We start from the raw sequence: 15,932 nt of genomic DNA on the forward strand, positions 1-15,932 counted from the left end.
AGCTAGCTAGCTTGCTAATTTTCTTCCCTTAGGTTTACGTAGCCTCAACTATTTAATTTTGGGCCAATAATAATTGCAGAAGGTGTTCATATTTTGAAAATTGGAGCCCTAGCTAGTCAACAACTAATTGCGTAAGCTTAATATGAAACCAAATTTTACTTTATATTAAGAACAGAAATTATGATGCTTTGCTTGCTAATCTTCCCTTGTGTTTGATTTCCTTGAGACACTTCCATGTCATACAACTAATCTTATAGCTTATGTACGTGGATTGTTCGTTAGATGACTTAGATCTTGTCCCTAAGAAGCTATATTTTGTTTATATACTTTAAAACCTAACTTATCGAGCAAATTATTATTTCTCCCAAATTTTAGGGTTTTCTAGCTCATAGTCATCCACATATATGCAAGTCATCAGTATTATAAAACACATATAAGTCAGCTGTGCTTGCTTAGTTAATTTAAAAAATAATTCTGTTATATATTTAAATTGTTTGACAATTAAATTTAATTAAATTAGCTCAAATTTAACAAAAAATTATTTTCATTACACACCGTGTACACGTGCGCGTTTTACTAATGGAAACGAAATGCCAATTTCAATGAGATTTTGTGTGCTGCACTCAAAGAATACGAAAAACAATTCCTATCTTTATGCGTCTTCTCCTCTTTCTTCTATATATTGGTGTTGTTGTTATGTTATTATATTTTGTTTTTGTTTCTTCTTCTCTTTCTTCTTTTCATGTTATTGTAGTCACTTATTTTTTTCTTTTATTTTTCTTGATTTTATTCCTCTTAAAAAAAGTAAAACAAGAATAATTATGAAAAAATGAAATAAAAAGGAGAAGATGAAAAAAAAATTAAAAAAGAAGAAGACAAAGTAAAAGATGAAAAGAAGGAGGAAGAAGAATTTTGAATTGTGTACACCTTATTTAAATTCAGAATGCACCGAAAATTCTTAATGATGACGATACATAAACAAACTTAGTTTAAATCAAGTTCAAACAAAAATACACTGAAATTAAACTCAGAATGCACTGAAATTACTTAATAATGACGACGCACAAGCAAATTCCTCTTCCATTATTATTATTATCTTCTTCTTTTTTTGTTCATCTTCTCCCTTTTAGCTTGTTTTACCTTTTCATGATTCTTCTTATATTTATTCTTTTAACAAGAATAAAAATAAAAAAAATCAAATAAAGAATAAGAAAAAATATATAATGCTAGAAAAATCACTAGAAACAAGAGGAGAAAAAGAAAAAAATGCAACAATAATAGTAACACTAAAAGAATAACAATGAGAACAAAAATACGATAACAAAAATGATAATGATAATGATGGAGAAAGAGGTAGAGAAAAATGAAGAAAAAGAACAAATTCAAATAAAAAAAGAGGAGGAGGAGGAGGTAATGCCGACGATGATAACAAAAAAAATATAATGGAGACGGAAAAAAATACACGATAAGAATAAAAAACAAGAAGTAACAATAAAAATAAACGTTCGCACAAGAATTTAGATACTTGATTGAATTTAGTTAATTATTTTGTTTGGTTATATAATTTTATTGTTTAAAAAAATTGAGTTATCTTCTCGTTTGTACACAGGTTCTGCAACTTTCTCTTATGAATTTAAGAATACTATTAACCATATTGATGATAATTAATATGGATTAGTTTAATTCTACACTATACTAGCCAAGAAAATAAGAAGAAAATGATAGCAAAATGACATTGACACCTTTTGAAAAATAATGGGCTTAATATTCAACCTTTCTCACAGAGAAGGAATCCTGTCTTGGGATATCTTTGGGCTTAAGATTTTTTAAACAAAAATCTGGTGAATAAATTTTGATTGTAGTAGTAGGCTCGTGACCAACAAAAAAAAAAAAGAAAAGAAGAAAAAAACGGCAAATTATAAGAAGAAAAGAAGAAAAAAAGGGCAAATTAATGAGTTATGCAACCAAGTTGGGTTGGTCTAGTAGTTAGTTCACTAGTCCGCTTAAGCAAGTGTTGGCCAGTGATAAACCCTTAAATGAAGCTCAGTACCACGGCGGCGAATCGATCGACGAGTTTACTACTCCTAAAAAACGGCAAAGTATATGAAGGGAAAAAGAAAATATATGAATACAACATTGTGGTAATAAAATAGGTAGCGTTTGTTTTCGGGGGCAGGACACGGAGACATGGACAATACTTGTTTAAAAAGTGTTTGGAAGCAGAGACATGGACAGTGGACATATTGTCTCCAAGACAGTTTTTTATATTTTTGTGTCCACTCTTTTACGAAGGACAATGATGGACACGGGATTTGGAAGAGTGGACTCGGACAATTTTATAAATTTTGTTTTCCTTTTTTTCCACTATTACCCCTTCTTATTTTTCCTATTGCGTTGTTCAGAGATACTTTTTTCTTCCTGTTCTTTCTCTATCTCTTTCTTTTTCAGGTACTCTCTTCTTTCTGTAGAATTTTTTATTGGGGATTTTTAGATAATAAAAATTGGTTTTCTAAATAAAAATATATTTTTATGTGCAAAACCTAATTTTTTTCATTTAAAAACGGATTCTTTTTTAAAACTGATTTTTTATTTAAAATTAATTTGGCTTATTAACCTAAACAAAATTTTTTATTAATCAAACTCAGATTTATTTTTTTTGTTAATATTAACCATATGTATTCCTACATATTAATAATAAATTTAAAAATAAAATAATTATATTTATAAATTTTATTTTAATATAAATACTAATATATTTTTTTATTAAAATTTTTTGCCTCTTCAAATATTTTTTTCAAGTTCCGTCTGTATTCCTACGTACTCTCACTTTTTATTTAATTAATTTGTATTGATGTAGAAAATTTGGAATTATAGGACTATTTTAGTCATTTCATATAATATTTTAGTCTTGTCCATGTATATCCAAACATAATACTAGATATTACATTAGTGTCTTGTCCATCGTATCCAAACACAATACACAAAAAATAATTTTTAGTATCTCCATCCTATTGTCTCCATTTCAGTGTCATATTCTGTCCTGTCTCTAAAAACAAACGCGGCTAGAAATTTAGAAGTGATGTAGTTTTGTCTTATCTTTAGGCTCAGGCTCCTCCAGTTAACCCAACAAAAAACTCCTCCGTTATTATTTTTATATCTTAAGCAAGACTATATGTGGGTTATAGAAACGAGTTAGCTGATTATTAGAGCGACTTAAGGATGGTATTAATTTATTTTATGAATATGATGGATTTCCCCCAAAAGAAGCAAGCGCAAGAAGTGAAAAATGACATTTGCCACAAAAGTCAAACCCCCATATATACTAACTACGGCATTAGAATGTGAACAAGTTATGTTAAATTGTTAAGAGAGGACCCTACCAATAAGAGGAAAACACGTTTTCGGCGCATACCAATCACCCTGCATAATCCAACAGCAGTACAGCACTTAACTAAAGAAGAAGAGAAGAAAAGGCCAAACGCGTGGATTTGAAACTTTCTTCTACAAAGCAGTTCAGAGCCTCTCTCACATCCGCGCGTCAAATGCTGGAACCGCATAAACGACGCCGTTTATACCTTTAACGAAAAAGTCAAGGCTCGCTTTCCACTCGCTCGAGTCGTCGTTAAGTCGTTTTGCTCCCTTTCTCGTCAGAGACTCTCTCACTGTCTCTCACCGTTTCTCGTTCCTGATCAGAAAAGAAGAAGAACGCATGGCCGTAGCTGAACCCAAGCCTCACTCGGAACCTAAGGTCTGGAACTTCTTCAAGCGTCCCTTTCGCCATTCCTCAGCTACCTCCGGCGCCATGCCTCCCAATACCTCCACCACGACGTCGTCTCATCACGGCTACCACCACCACACCAACCCTACCTCACACAATCCTCCGCTCGATGGCTCCTCCAACCACGCCTCTAGTTCCGTCTCTTCTGTAGCAAGGTCGTTCCTCCCAACACGACGTCGTCTCAAGCTTGACCCTTCCAACAAGCTCTTTTTCCCTTGTATGTCTTCTCCTTTCGTTTTTCCTTTTTCATTTGTTTCACTTATTGTTAATACATGCTTAATTGCTCTGCTTCTGATCTTAATTTTGGGGTTTAGGGCTTCAACTGTACTTTCTGTTTTGCTGATGTTAATTCAAATTAAACCTTACCAGGCGTAGGGGCTTTAATTAGACTATCCTAAAAATAGAAACTTTTAGATCATTGCGTGCTTTTCGCTTCCTTTCAATAAATCAATAAGAAGGGAAAAATATAACGGCTTGTGAAAATGTTTAATCACAGTTGAAGTGTTTCAAACTTTCCATAAATGTTAAATTTAAAGCGAGCTGGCGCTGGGTGTGTTTTTACTTTTCTAGAATTAAGATACTATATCGTTACAATTCGATGACATTATCTGCTGTTGTTGATGTATTTCCAATCACGGTTGTTACACTTTCAGCTGGAGTGGATTGCGGTATTCTAAAGGTTAAAACTGTTAATTCATGCATTCGTTATTGATGTAGTCGCGCATGTCTGTATGATAATGGAAATTAATTGATGGCAGCAAACATTTTATGTTAACAAAGAAAGGAAACTTTTTTTGTTTTCAAAAAAAAAAAAAGTTTTGCTTATGATTGTCATTAAATCACTTCTGGTCTCGATAGATATAGAGGTTGGAACTTGAGAAGTTGATTTAGATGAAAAGTTGGCAGATAAGCGTTCAACATGAATTCCTGCTAACGGACATTTGCCTTTATAAATTATAACAAAACAGGTCCATCCATTTTGTGTGCCTTGAATGCTTTTCTGTATTCATGTTTTCTCTTTTAGGACGTTAAATTTTCATGTTAACAATGTGACACCCTAATGTACATGCTACGGAAGACTAAATACTTTGTACAGTTTAGCCTACTTATCATAAGGTATCCTATGGATGTTTCTGATCGACAAGTCTCAACCATAAAGTCTGAAAGGAATAGGTTTAATAATGAGATAGTTAGCAAAAAGATAGCAAGTTCTTTGTGCTTCTCTTGCGTCTTCCTGTCTCAGCAATTCAGCATGTGTTGACGTCACACGCTGCTCGTTTTTTCGTATTTTTTTGCTCAATGCGTGATTTTGATCTTTATCCAATAGATAAGATTCTTTAAGCTGATGCTGTGGATGATTGCTCAATCTAATCCTTGTTTTATGTGGATGTCTGATCGTTCCTTGCTATCTTCTATAGATGAGCCAGGCAAACAGGTTAGGAGTGCTATCAGGATTAAAAACACCAGTAAATCCTATGTAGCTTTCAAGGTAGAGTGAATATCTAAAACTGCTGATTTATTTCCCCCTTTTAGCATTTCCTTTTCTCCAATTCTAATTGTTACTATTGAGTTACTTTGGCTGAATCTTGAACTCAATTGTGTATTCTTTTTGTTACTTACTTACTTTCTAATAGTTTGCAGGAGAACAATTCGATACCACTGTATTAATTAATTAATGATATATGTTATGATTTTAAATCAATAGGACAACTTAGGTATATATGTTGACAAGATTCCTTTTTTTTAATTATTATTTCATATGTATATGCAGTTTCAAACGACTGCACCTAAAAGCTGTTTCATGCGTCCTCCTGGGGCTATCCTCGCACCGGGTGAGAGTATCATAGCAACCGGTAATGATCAATATATTATTTCTCTGTATGTTTCTTTTTATGTGTACCAGAAGATTGTCGGAAATACAAGGCCATGTTACCTTACCATTTATGTTTTGCTTGATAGTGTTCAAGTTTGTAGAGCAACCAGAAAATAATGAAAAGCCAGAAAAAACTGGACTCAAATTTAAAATCATGAGCTTGAAGGTCAAAGGATCAATTGATTACGTCCCTGAGCTGGTTAGTTAACTTCATTATTTAGTTATAAAATATGATGCTGATGATTTTATCAGTGGATACTGCAGTTGTCTTGCCTGCCTTCCTTTTCCAAATCCCCATCTACTCTGACCACAGCATGAACATCTAACAATAACGTATCTTGTTGGATCACGTATCGTATATTTCATACTATAATAAAAGAATTTGTTACTCGAGTTTCGTCATACTTTTATCCGAAAGGATGCAGTGAAAGATTCATTTGAATAACACATCCTTTTTTTTTGTCTGATTTTCTCTATACTTATCAATATAATCTTCGTGTTATTAATAATCCTGCAAATTTTTGCTGTTTTTGGTTTATTAACGGGCACCATAGGAGGACTTGTGGAATCCCGGGTACAGTTTGATGAGCAGAAAGACCAAGTAGCAGTGGAGCAGATTTTGCGGGTTGTTTTTCTAGATCCAGAGCGTCCCACCTCAGTGAGTACTGAAATTTTGCATGTTCATGTGTCTTGGTGCTTATTACCTTTCCTTTATAATCTCACTTTTTGCACCTATTCATTTAAGTATCTGTTGCTTTAAATGTGTTTAAAGACTTTTGGTTTCTGCTGTTCCCTTTTTCACCTCATGTTTATGGTGGTTGTCTTCCAAGTAATGTACTTATGAGATTGTAAGTTTCTCTGATTTAGGCTTTGGAAAAACTGAACCGTCAGCTGTCTGAGGCTGATGCTGCACTCGAGGCACGCAAGAAACCTGCAGAAGATGCAGGTCCTAAGATCATTGGAGAAGGGCTTGTCATAGATGAATGGGTGAGTATTTTCTCTTAGACTTTTGATGGGAGGTCTTTTTTGCAATATGTTACATTTTAGAAATGCTCCATCTATACAATCTATTTTCTTTTCAGAAAGAAAGGAGGGAAAGATACCTTGCAAAGCAGCAGGGCGACGTGGTAGTAGACTCTGTATAGTGGTGTTGGTCTGGAAATACAATGATTGAATAGGAAAGAACGTTGTGGTTAAGTCTTCAGAGAATCAAATTATAAAATCTCAGCATTGTCTTTTTTAGTTTATATTTTTTGGTAAGAAAAATATATCAGGTGAATGGCAAGTGTACTTTGGAGAAAACTGTGCTTGGGTGGGCGATCATCCTATATGTAGATAAATGTCATTTTGTAATAGGTCTGCTGTTTTTGATGGGTTGATGTGAAATAGTTTATTCCAGTTTGCAACTTTGCATAACGGATTGTTGCCATGATATAAATTCAATTCCTCTACTGCCATGATGGCTCAAATTCTCGGAGTGGGAAAGAATCATTGAGCGAAGAGATGTTTGTAAGTTTGATATTCCATTCAAAAACTAGAATCAAGTTTGTCTATGTACATACACTCGATGACTTTACTGGTGGTGTTCCTTCTCTGAGAAGTGATTCATCTTCTTAAGAAACTAGATGTCATTGTGTTAAGTTCTTGAACTCTAAATCCTTGTGTCTGTTATGTTTTGATTTTATAGTCAAATATAATGGTTTATAATGCTTTAGGACAGATTTTAGATTTGTTCATCTGATGGGCTTACCTTTGTATTCAGTCCGAGAGATATACATCGTGTGATGCAATTACTTCCTTGTTCAATTGTAATTTGTTTTGATTTTTATTTTTTATCAGGGGCATCAATTGTAACTTTGACTATTTAACCAAGTGAACTATAAATGAAGTGTTTTCAAAACATTGCGCGAAATCCATGTTCATGGAATGGCGTAATTTATAATTCGGTTTTAAAAAATTCTTTCTTGTAATAAGACCAAAGAGTAACAAAAGCAAAAGCACAGATACTAAACCTCTAATAGAAGAAAACGACAAATGCAAATTAAAGAATGCTTGGGAAATATTCTACCATAAACACGTACGATAAGAATCTCCACGCTAATCCTATAAATAGCATTGTAGGCAATAAAATACAAGCTATACATAAATTAAGTGCCGGGCTGCCCAGTTCAATAGAAGGTAATGAAAGCACTACTACATATAAATGTATTATTTATAATTATTCTTGTCCGGTATAAGTCAACTAATGTTTAGCTTATCTCTGTTTCTATGTGTTTGTATTTTCATGAAAAAATGATGAAGATAATGGACGAAGTAAGCTTGATTAGAAGTAGATAATCAAATAAATTAAGGATGGAACAGGCTGTGGGAATATTGTGGGATGCTGGTAACCGTTTGTACAGTTGCATCAAAGTGCACGCTGATTACATTGTGAAGCAAGAGGAGAACCTAACCAAATTAAAAGAAAAGATGGAACATCTTGATAACATTTGCAGAGATGTGGTGATAAGAATTGAGAACGATGAGATCCACGGAGAGAGGCGTAGAAGACATGAAGTCAATGGTTGGCTCCAACAAGTTCGGAATCTCCAACAGGTATCTTTACTAACTGATGACCAATTTTTCACTTATTCATACACTTACATGAAGTCCATGCTTTCAATACTAGAAGAGAAAACTTTGCTAGCAAATGAAATTATATGCTATTATCTTTGAGAATTTATGCCATACGATTAATAGAGTACAAAACATAAGATAGATGCTAGTAATCTATTACTATTAAACTAAAAACACAAGAGCTTTGCAAAACAAAAGAATAATAATAGAAAAAGGATAAAATTCAACAAAATCTCCCAACATAAAAAATAATAACGGAGAATACGTCCCAATAACATAAATTCTTTTTTTTTTTTGACTGGAAACATAAATTCTTGAACTTAGTAAATATTAATGACAATTGTAAATCAAACACACACACTAAAATTAAGGGGAGAGGGATTGTGCAAAGATGAAAAGGGGAAGCTTTACCTAGTTTTATTATACATTTTATTTTAATTTGTTGGTCAAATATTTCAATAATTTTCTTTTGTAGCTAGGCTTACTCTTATTTAAAACAAATTTGAAATAGGTACAAAGTTATAACTGAAAAACTTTAAGTCATAGGCAAATGAAACAAAGAATAAATATTAAAAAATTAATACCAATTGTATAATTACAGGAAATGGAAGAAACTAAAGATCCTCCAGAACCCAACAAAAAATGTCTAATCTGTTATGGACAAAGTAATTGTGTGTCAAAATATAAGTTTGGAAAAAGAGTCCATAAGATGATCTTCAAGGTTAACGAAGTTTTGAGTAAAGGAGAAGGTTACACACACAGTGTTGATATCACTCACCAGCCATCATTGAAGCCGATATATGAGATTCCTCACATAGAGACCGTGGGTGTGGATTCGATGGTAGACAGAGTGTGGAACAGCCTTCAAGATAAAAATGTGGGCATCATTGGAATATATGGCATGGGTGGGGTGGGAAAAACCACTCTCATGAAGAGAATTCACAATGAGTTTGGAAACCGCAATCACGAATTTGATCTTGTGTTGTGGATTACCATTGCTAAGGATTGTGATAATGCCAAAGTGATGAATGATATTCGAAATAGGTTAGGGGTGAAGGACGATTCTTGGAACAGAAGTAGCGAGCATGAGAAGGTGGGCAAAATCTACCAAGTCCTAAGGCAGAGGAGGTTTGTGTTGATGTTGGATGATTTATGGGGGAAGTTGGAGCTTCAAGAGGTAGGAGTACCGAATCCAAAGAAGGCCGGGTGTAGATCAAAAGTAGTGTTTACGACATGGGAAGAGGATGTGTGTGATAAGATGCAAGCAGATAAGAAGTTCAAAGTGGAAGTTTTAAGTGAGGAGGAGGCATTTGTCTTGTTCTGCAAGAAAGTGGGTGAAGGGACATTAAAGAGCAATGTGGAGATTCCAAGGCAGGCAAAGAAGATGGCTAAAGAGTGTAAAGGGTTGCCACTAGCACTTGTCACAGTGGGGAGTGCCATGTCTGGAGTCAGGAGTATTGCATCTTGGAGGCAAGCCAAACATGAGTTGAGGAGGAACCCATGGATTGCTTCCGATTTGGAGAAGAATGTGTTCGGTGTTCTCAAGTTTAGCTACGACAGGCTGCCAGATGAAGCGCACAAGAACTGCTTCCTATATTGCGCCGTGTATCCAGAAGACTACGAGATCAAAGTTGAAGATGTCATTGATAGATGGATCGGAGAAGGGTTTCTTGGGAGGAGTAGTAAGAAGAGCATATATGATATGCGTGAGGAAGGCCATTCTATTATTGAAAAATTGAAGCTTTGTTGTTTGGTTGAGGATGTCATGGCTGATATCTTCCAGTGGTGGCCTAGGATCAAGATGCATGATGTGATGCGAGATATGGCACTGTGGATAGCATGCGATCAAGATACTATTAGAGACAAAGTGGTGGTGGAGGAGCACGCTTTCCATCTACATTCCCAAAAGATGGAACTTGTTGAGAAGATTTCCATTATAAGAGCCTCCGGAATGCGCCGGGTACCGCGTTGTCCCAATCTAGTAACCCTGTGTTTGCAAAATCTTGAGGACAATGTTGATTTCTCAAATCTGCAAATCATGTCAAAGTTGAAGGTGTTGGATTTATCAAACAATAGACACATCAGACACCTTCCTAGTGAAATAGGCATGGTGATCAACTTGGAGTTTCTTAACCTGTCACTCTCAGATGTATCCACACAGATTCAGTTGCCAATTGAATTGAAGAACTTGGAGAAATTGAAGGTCCTTCTCATGAAAGATACTTTCACTTCATCAAACATTCTTGAGGTTTTGGAAAGCCTTAAACAGTTGCAGATTCTAAGACTTGGATATGGAGGGAGGGTGGGAGGAGGCATGTCTTTTAGTGAGGTAGATAATAATCAAGAAGCAATCTTGATAGACAAATTGGAAAGCTTGCCTCAATTGGAGGAACTTTGCATCAACTTAAAAACCATGAGAGGCATCCGAAAATTGCTTAGCTCCACCAAGTTGCAAGGTTGCTTGAGATATGTTTGGCTTAGTTTTATTGATGAGCCAATTGAGATGGCAACATTGTTAGCATCTTGGTCTAAAATGAAGCATTTGGAGCTTATAACTCTACAATATTTGTACAACATTAAGGAAGTTCCATCCATCACTTACACTTGTCACCTAGAAGCACTTCGTGAGGTAGAGATCAACGGATGTGATTCAATAACTCACTTGACATGGCTGAAGCATGCTCAATGCCTTGAGATTCTTCAAGTTAGAAATTGCAATTCAATTCAAGAGTTGGTGAAGGAAGACCAAGGCCAAACGGTGGACATGGATTTGTTTCCACATCTTAGATTTCTTAAACTATCTTTTCTGGTGAGACTCAAGAAAATATACAATGGAGTATTGCCTTTTCATTCATTAAAATTCATCATGGTTGTTGGATGCGATCATCTGCGGACGCTGCCTCTGAATTTCAACTCTAAGGACACATTGATTCAAATAACTGGTGAAACAGAATGGTGGAACAATCTAGTGTGGGATCATCCAACCATTGGAGACGCACTTGATTCCAGATTTAGGCCATTTATTCGTATTTGATATGATTTCATTATGCTATTGTAAATAAATATATAAATAAATGTTAATGATTGAATTTCTATAATATTATTACCTCTATTCTGTAATCATGTATTTAATTATTATTATTATTATTATTATTGTTGTTGTTGTTGTTGTTGTTGTTGTTGTAAAATAAATAAGGAAGAGGTAATAAAATAAAGTATAAATAGAAAAACACTACTATCATTATTTACCAATACTATTATACAACTATAAAGATAATATATTAATATTATATTAGTAGTATGTGATGAGAGAAAGTAAAGAAGTGCTGTAACTGTGTGTTATTCACTGAGGTTTAACCTCTATTTATACATGCAAGAAGGCTTCTTTTTCTACTATCATTAAATGTAAGGACTTTGGTAACATAACATTTCAGTATGGAAAAGATGAGCTGCCCATGGTCATTCATTTCATTCTTATCGCAACACTCCTTCTTGAATGACCATTTAGGATTATGCCTCGTTAAAACCTTACTAAAAAAAACATAATGGGAAAAACTTTAGGGAAGGAAACAGAGTACAAAATCCTTTATTATGGAGACTGCTTCATTAAAAACCTTGTCAAGAAAAACTCAATGGGAAAAAACCTGACCAAGGAAAAAAGAGTACAGTCTCCCCCTCTTGTCGACATCATTTAATGTCTCAAAATCAGTGCATCCCAATCTCGTGTACCAATCTTTCAAAGGAGGATTTTGGGAGTGACTTTGAGAATAAATCTGCCAGATTGTCACTTGAGCGGATCTGTTGGATATCAATTGTCCCTTGATTTTGAAGATCATGAGTGAAGAAGAATTTGGGAGAAATATGCTTTATTCTATCACCTTTGATGTATCAACCCTTAAGTTGAGCAATGCATGCTGTATTATCTTTAAACAGGACAGTTGGAGCTATCTTATGATCAATTAGTCCACATGATGACAGAATATATTGAATCAAACTCCTGAGCCAAAAACACTCGCGACTTCCTTCATGAATCGCTAGTATTTCAGCATGATTAGAGGATGTTGCTGCAATTGTCTGTTTCGTGGACCTCTATGATATAGCTGTTTCACCATATGTGAACAGGTATCCTGTTTGAGATCTCCCTTTATGTAGATAAGACAAATATCCTGCATCTGCATAGCCAACTATTTGTGACTTGGATCCATGGGGATAAAATAATCCCATATCAACCGTTCCATGAAGATATCGAAAGATTTTCTTGATTCCAATCCAATGTCTTCTAGTTGAAGAGGAACTATACCTTGCTAGTAAATTCACCGTAAATGATATGTCAGGTCTTGTATTATTAGTAAGATACATTAGCGCTCCAATAGCATTAAGATATGGTACTTCAGGACCAAGGATATCTTCATTCTCTTCTTTAGGACGGAATTGATCATTTTCCACATCTAAAGATCTTATGATCATTGGAGTACTTAATGGATGCGACTTATCCATATAAAATCTCTTCAAGATCTTTTCTGTGTATGTTGTATGATGAATAAAGATCCCATTTTTTATATGCTCGAACTACAGGCCAAGTCAAAATTTAGTCTTTCTAAGATCTTTCATCTCAAACTCTTCTTTTAGAGTTTTTATAATTGTTGGAATCTCTTCAAGAGTTTCAATGATATTTAAATCATCAACGTACACAGCAATTATAATAAATCCAGATGTATATTTTTTTATGAAAACACATGGGCAGATATCATCATTCTTGAATCCGTTTTTGGCCAGATACTCAGTAAGACGATTATACCACATTCGTCCAGATTGCTTTAGACTATATACAGATCTTTGCAATTTAACTTAGTATAAGCCATGTGAATATTCATTGGATGGTTTAGACATCTTTAGTTCTTCAGGGACTTTCATATAGATATCTTGATATAATGAGCCATATAAGTAGGTTGTTACCACATCCATTAAATGCATATGCAGTTTATAATATGCAGATAAACTGATCAAATAACGTAATGTTATCGCATCCACAGGGAAATATGTTTCTTCATAATCTATACTAGGACTTTGTAAAAAACCTTGTGCCACAAGTCGGGCTTTGTAGCACACAACTTCATTTTTATCATTTCGTTTTCTCACAAATACCCACCTGTATCCAACAGGTTTTACATCTTCAGGTGTACGAACTACAGGTCCAAAGACTTCACATTTTGCAAGTGAGTCTAATTCAGCCTTCATGGCTTCTTCCTATTTTGGCCAATCATTTCTTGCTCGACATTCTTCGACTGATCTTGGTTCAAGATCCTTACTTTCATGCATGATATTTAATGCCACATTATATGCAAATATTTCATTGACAATTGTCTTATTTCGGTCTCATTTCTCTCATGTGAAGACATAATTTATCAAGCTCTCGTCATTTTCACAATTTTTAGGTACCTGAACGTCTTCTGGCGTTAAAACTATATCAGAATTTTGGACAACTACAGATGTCTTTATTATGTCTTTTTCGACAGGAATAGTATTTACCTCTTTTTGCTTTCGAAGATTTTTGTCTATGGAACCATCAGGCCTGCCACACTTATGGCGTGTATTTGCTTCGGTGGCAATTTGTCCAACTGGGACATCAATTCGAATTAGGGCATTTTCTGCTGGTATATAAGATTTGGTTATACTCTTTGTATCAGAAAATGCATCAGGCAATTCATTTGCTATTCTTTGCAAATGTATAATCTTTTCAATTTCTAGTTCACATTTCCCTGATCGAGGATCTAAATGCACCAAGAATGATGCATTCTAATTAAGTTCCTTTTCAGGAAGCTTATTTTCTTCCCCTAATGTTAGAAATTTTGATTCATCAAAATGACAATCTGCAAACCGGGCTTTAAATACATCTCCAGTTTGTATCTCAAGATACCTCACTATAGAGGGAGAATCATATCCAACATATATCCCCAATTTTCTTTAGAGTCTCATTTTGGTACGATTAGGTGGTGCAATGGAAACATATATCGCACATCCGAATATTCTTAAATGGGAAATATTTGACTACTAGCCAAAAGCTAACTGCATAGGAGAGAACTGATGATAACTCGTTGGCTTCAAACGAATAAGTGCTGCGGCATGTAAAATAGCATGCCCCCAAACCGAGGTTGGGAGATTTGTTCTCATAAGTAAGGTTCTAGCAATTAATTGGAGGCGTTTAATAAGTGATTCTGCTAACCTATTTTGTGTGTGAACATGAGTTACTGGATGTTCAACACTTATTCCATTAGCTATACAATAAGCATAAAAGGCTTGGAAAGTAAATTTACCAGCATTATCAAGACGAATTGCTTTGATTGGATTTTCTAGAAATTGTGTTTTTAATCGAATAATTTGAGCCAGTAATCTCGCAAACGCCAGGTTGCGAGAAGACAATAAGCACACATATGACCATCTCGAAGATGCGTCTATCATGACTATAAAATATCTAAAAGAACCACATGGTGGATGAATATGTCTACATATATCACCTTGAATCCTTTTTAGGAATTCAGGGGACTCAAATCCAATCTTTACTGGTGATGGCCTTAAAATTAACTTCCCTTGAGAACATGCAACACAACAAAATTCACTAGATTTAAGAATCTTCTGGTTCTTTAGTGAATGTCCATGAAAGTTTTCAATAATTCTCCGCATCATGGTTGTTCCCAGATGACCCAATTGATCATGCCAATTTATGAATTTATTTGGGTTAGTAAACTTCTGGTTTATAATGGTATGTGATTCAATTGCATTAATTTTGGTATAATATAACCTAGATGAAAGTGAGGGTGACTTTTCTAATATAACCTTTTTATTTAAATCATGAGTTGTGATACATAAGTACTCCTGATTTCCCTCATTCATAGTCTCAATATGATATCCATTTCGACGAATATCTTTAAAGCTCAATAAGTTTCTTAGAGACTTGGTAGACAATAGTGCATTATTTATTATGAATTTTGTTCCTCCAGAAAACAAAATTATTGCTCTTCCAGAGCCTTCAATCACATTGCCTGAGCCAATAATAGTATTAATATATTCTTCTTTTGGCACAAGATGGGTAAAATATATATCACTTTTGAGAATGGTGTGTGAACTAGCACTATCCGTAAGGCATACATCTTCATTATATATCATTGCCATTTTCTTCAAAGACAAATAATAATCATAAAATGAGTAGCATGCACAATTAAATTGAATACTTGATCGGAGTTATTTTTCTAAGAAACACTGCACATAATGTCATATACTAAAATTTTATTTTAAAATTTAACACATTTAATGATTTCAAAATTAATAAACATTAATATTTCATTATTTATATACATCATATTTGAAACTTAAATATATAGAAAATAAAACTTAACAATAAGTTCTTTACATTATTTATTTACATGGATACTTAACAATCCCACATATTAAACTACTCCATCATTGATCAAATGACCAATATTTCCTTCAGAATCCTCAAAGAAATCAGATACATCATAATGAGTGGTGAAATTTTCAGCATCATTTGAAACAAAATTCATTTCTTTTTCTTTGTCGTCCTTTTTTAAAAGATGCTTGATAAAGATCGACTAGGTGCCTTGGTGTATGAGAGGTACCCGACCAATGGCTCTTTCCACCACAACGGAA

The 15,932-nt window shown here is 34.3% G+C and overlaps 2 protein-coding genes across 2 annotated transcripts; both read left to right on the top strand.

Annotated features, from left to right (window-relative positions):
• Positions 1-3,486: 3,486 nt before the first annotated feature.
• LOC107480625 (vesicle-associated protein 4-2) lies at positions 3,487-7,291 on the top strand. Its single transcript, XM_016100779.3, has 7 exons — positions 3,487-3,995; positions 5,197-5,267; positions 5,550-5,631; positions 5,738-5,850; positions 6,232-6,309; positions 6,519-6,638; positions 6,734-7,291. The coding sequence occupies exons 1-7, from the start codon at positions 3,710-3,712 to the stop codon at positions 6,794-6,796; spliced, it is 813 nt and encodes a 270-aa protein (XP_015956265.1). The 5' UTR covers positions 3,487-3,709; the 3' UTR covers positions 6,797-7,291.
• A 138-nt stretch (positions 7,292-7,429) lies between these two features.
• Positions 7,430-11,342, top strand: LOC107480591 (probable disease resistance protein At5g63020). Its single transcript, XM_016100743.3, has 3 exons — positions 7,430-7,829; positions 7,953-8,246; positions 8,869-11,342. The coding sequence occupies exons 2-3, from the start codon at positions 8,004-8,006 to the stop codon at positions 11,299-11,301; spliced, it is 2,676 nt and encodes an 891-aa protein (XP_015956229.1). The 5' UTR covers positions 7,430-7,829; positions 7,953-8,003; the 3' UTR covers positions 11,302-11,342.
• The last annotated feature ends 4,590 nt before the right edge of the window (positions 11,343-15,932 follow it).

Source organism: Arachis duranensis, chromosome 3 (genome assembly GCF_000817695.3).
Source record: "Arachis duranensis cultivar V14167 chromosome 3, aradu.V14167.gnm2.J7QH, whole genome shotgun sequence".
Taxonomy (NCBI): domain Eukaryota; kingdom Viridiplantae; phylum Streptophyta; class Magnoliopsida; order Fabales; family Fabaceae; genus Arachis; species Arachis duranensis.

What these genes read in the sequence shown, in the direction of transcription:
- LOC107480591 (XM_016100743.3), top strand. Translation starts at nt 8,004, where the DNA reads ATGGAACAGGCTGTGGGAATATTGTGGGATGCTGGTAACCGTTTGTAC. An exon ending in AAGTTCGGAATCTCCAACAG is followed by an intron (nt 8,247 to 8,868) that starts GTATCTTTACTA and finishes GTATAATTACAG; the next exon opens with GAAATGGAAGAAACTAAAGA.
- LOC107480625 (XM_016100779.3), top strand. Translation starts at nt 3,710, where the DNA reads ATGGCCGTAGCTGAACCCAAGCCTCACTCGGAACCTAAGGTCTGGAAC. An exon ending in CAACAAGCTCTTTTTCCCTT is followed by an intron (nt 3,996 to 5,196) that starts GTATGTCTTCTC and finishes TATCTTCTATAG; the next exon opens with ATGAGCCAGGCAAACAGGTT. An exon ending in AATCCTATGTAGCTTTCAAG is followed by an intron (nt 5,268 to 5,549) that starts GTAGAGTGAATA and finishes ATGTATATGCAG; the next exon opens with TTTCAAACGACTGCACCTAA.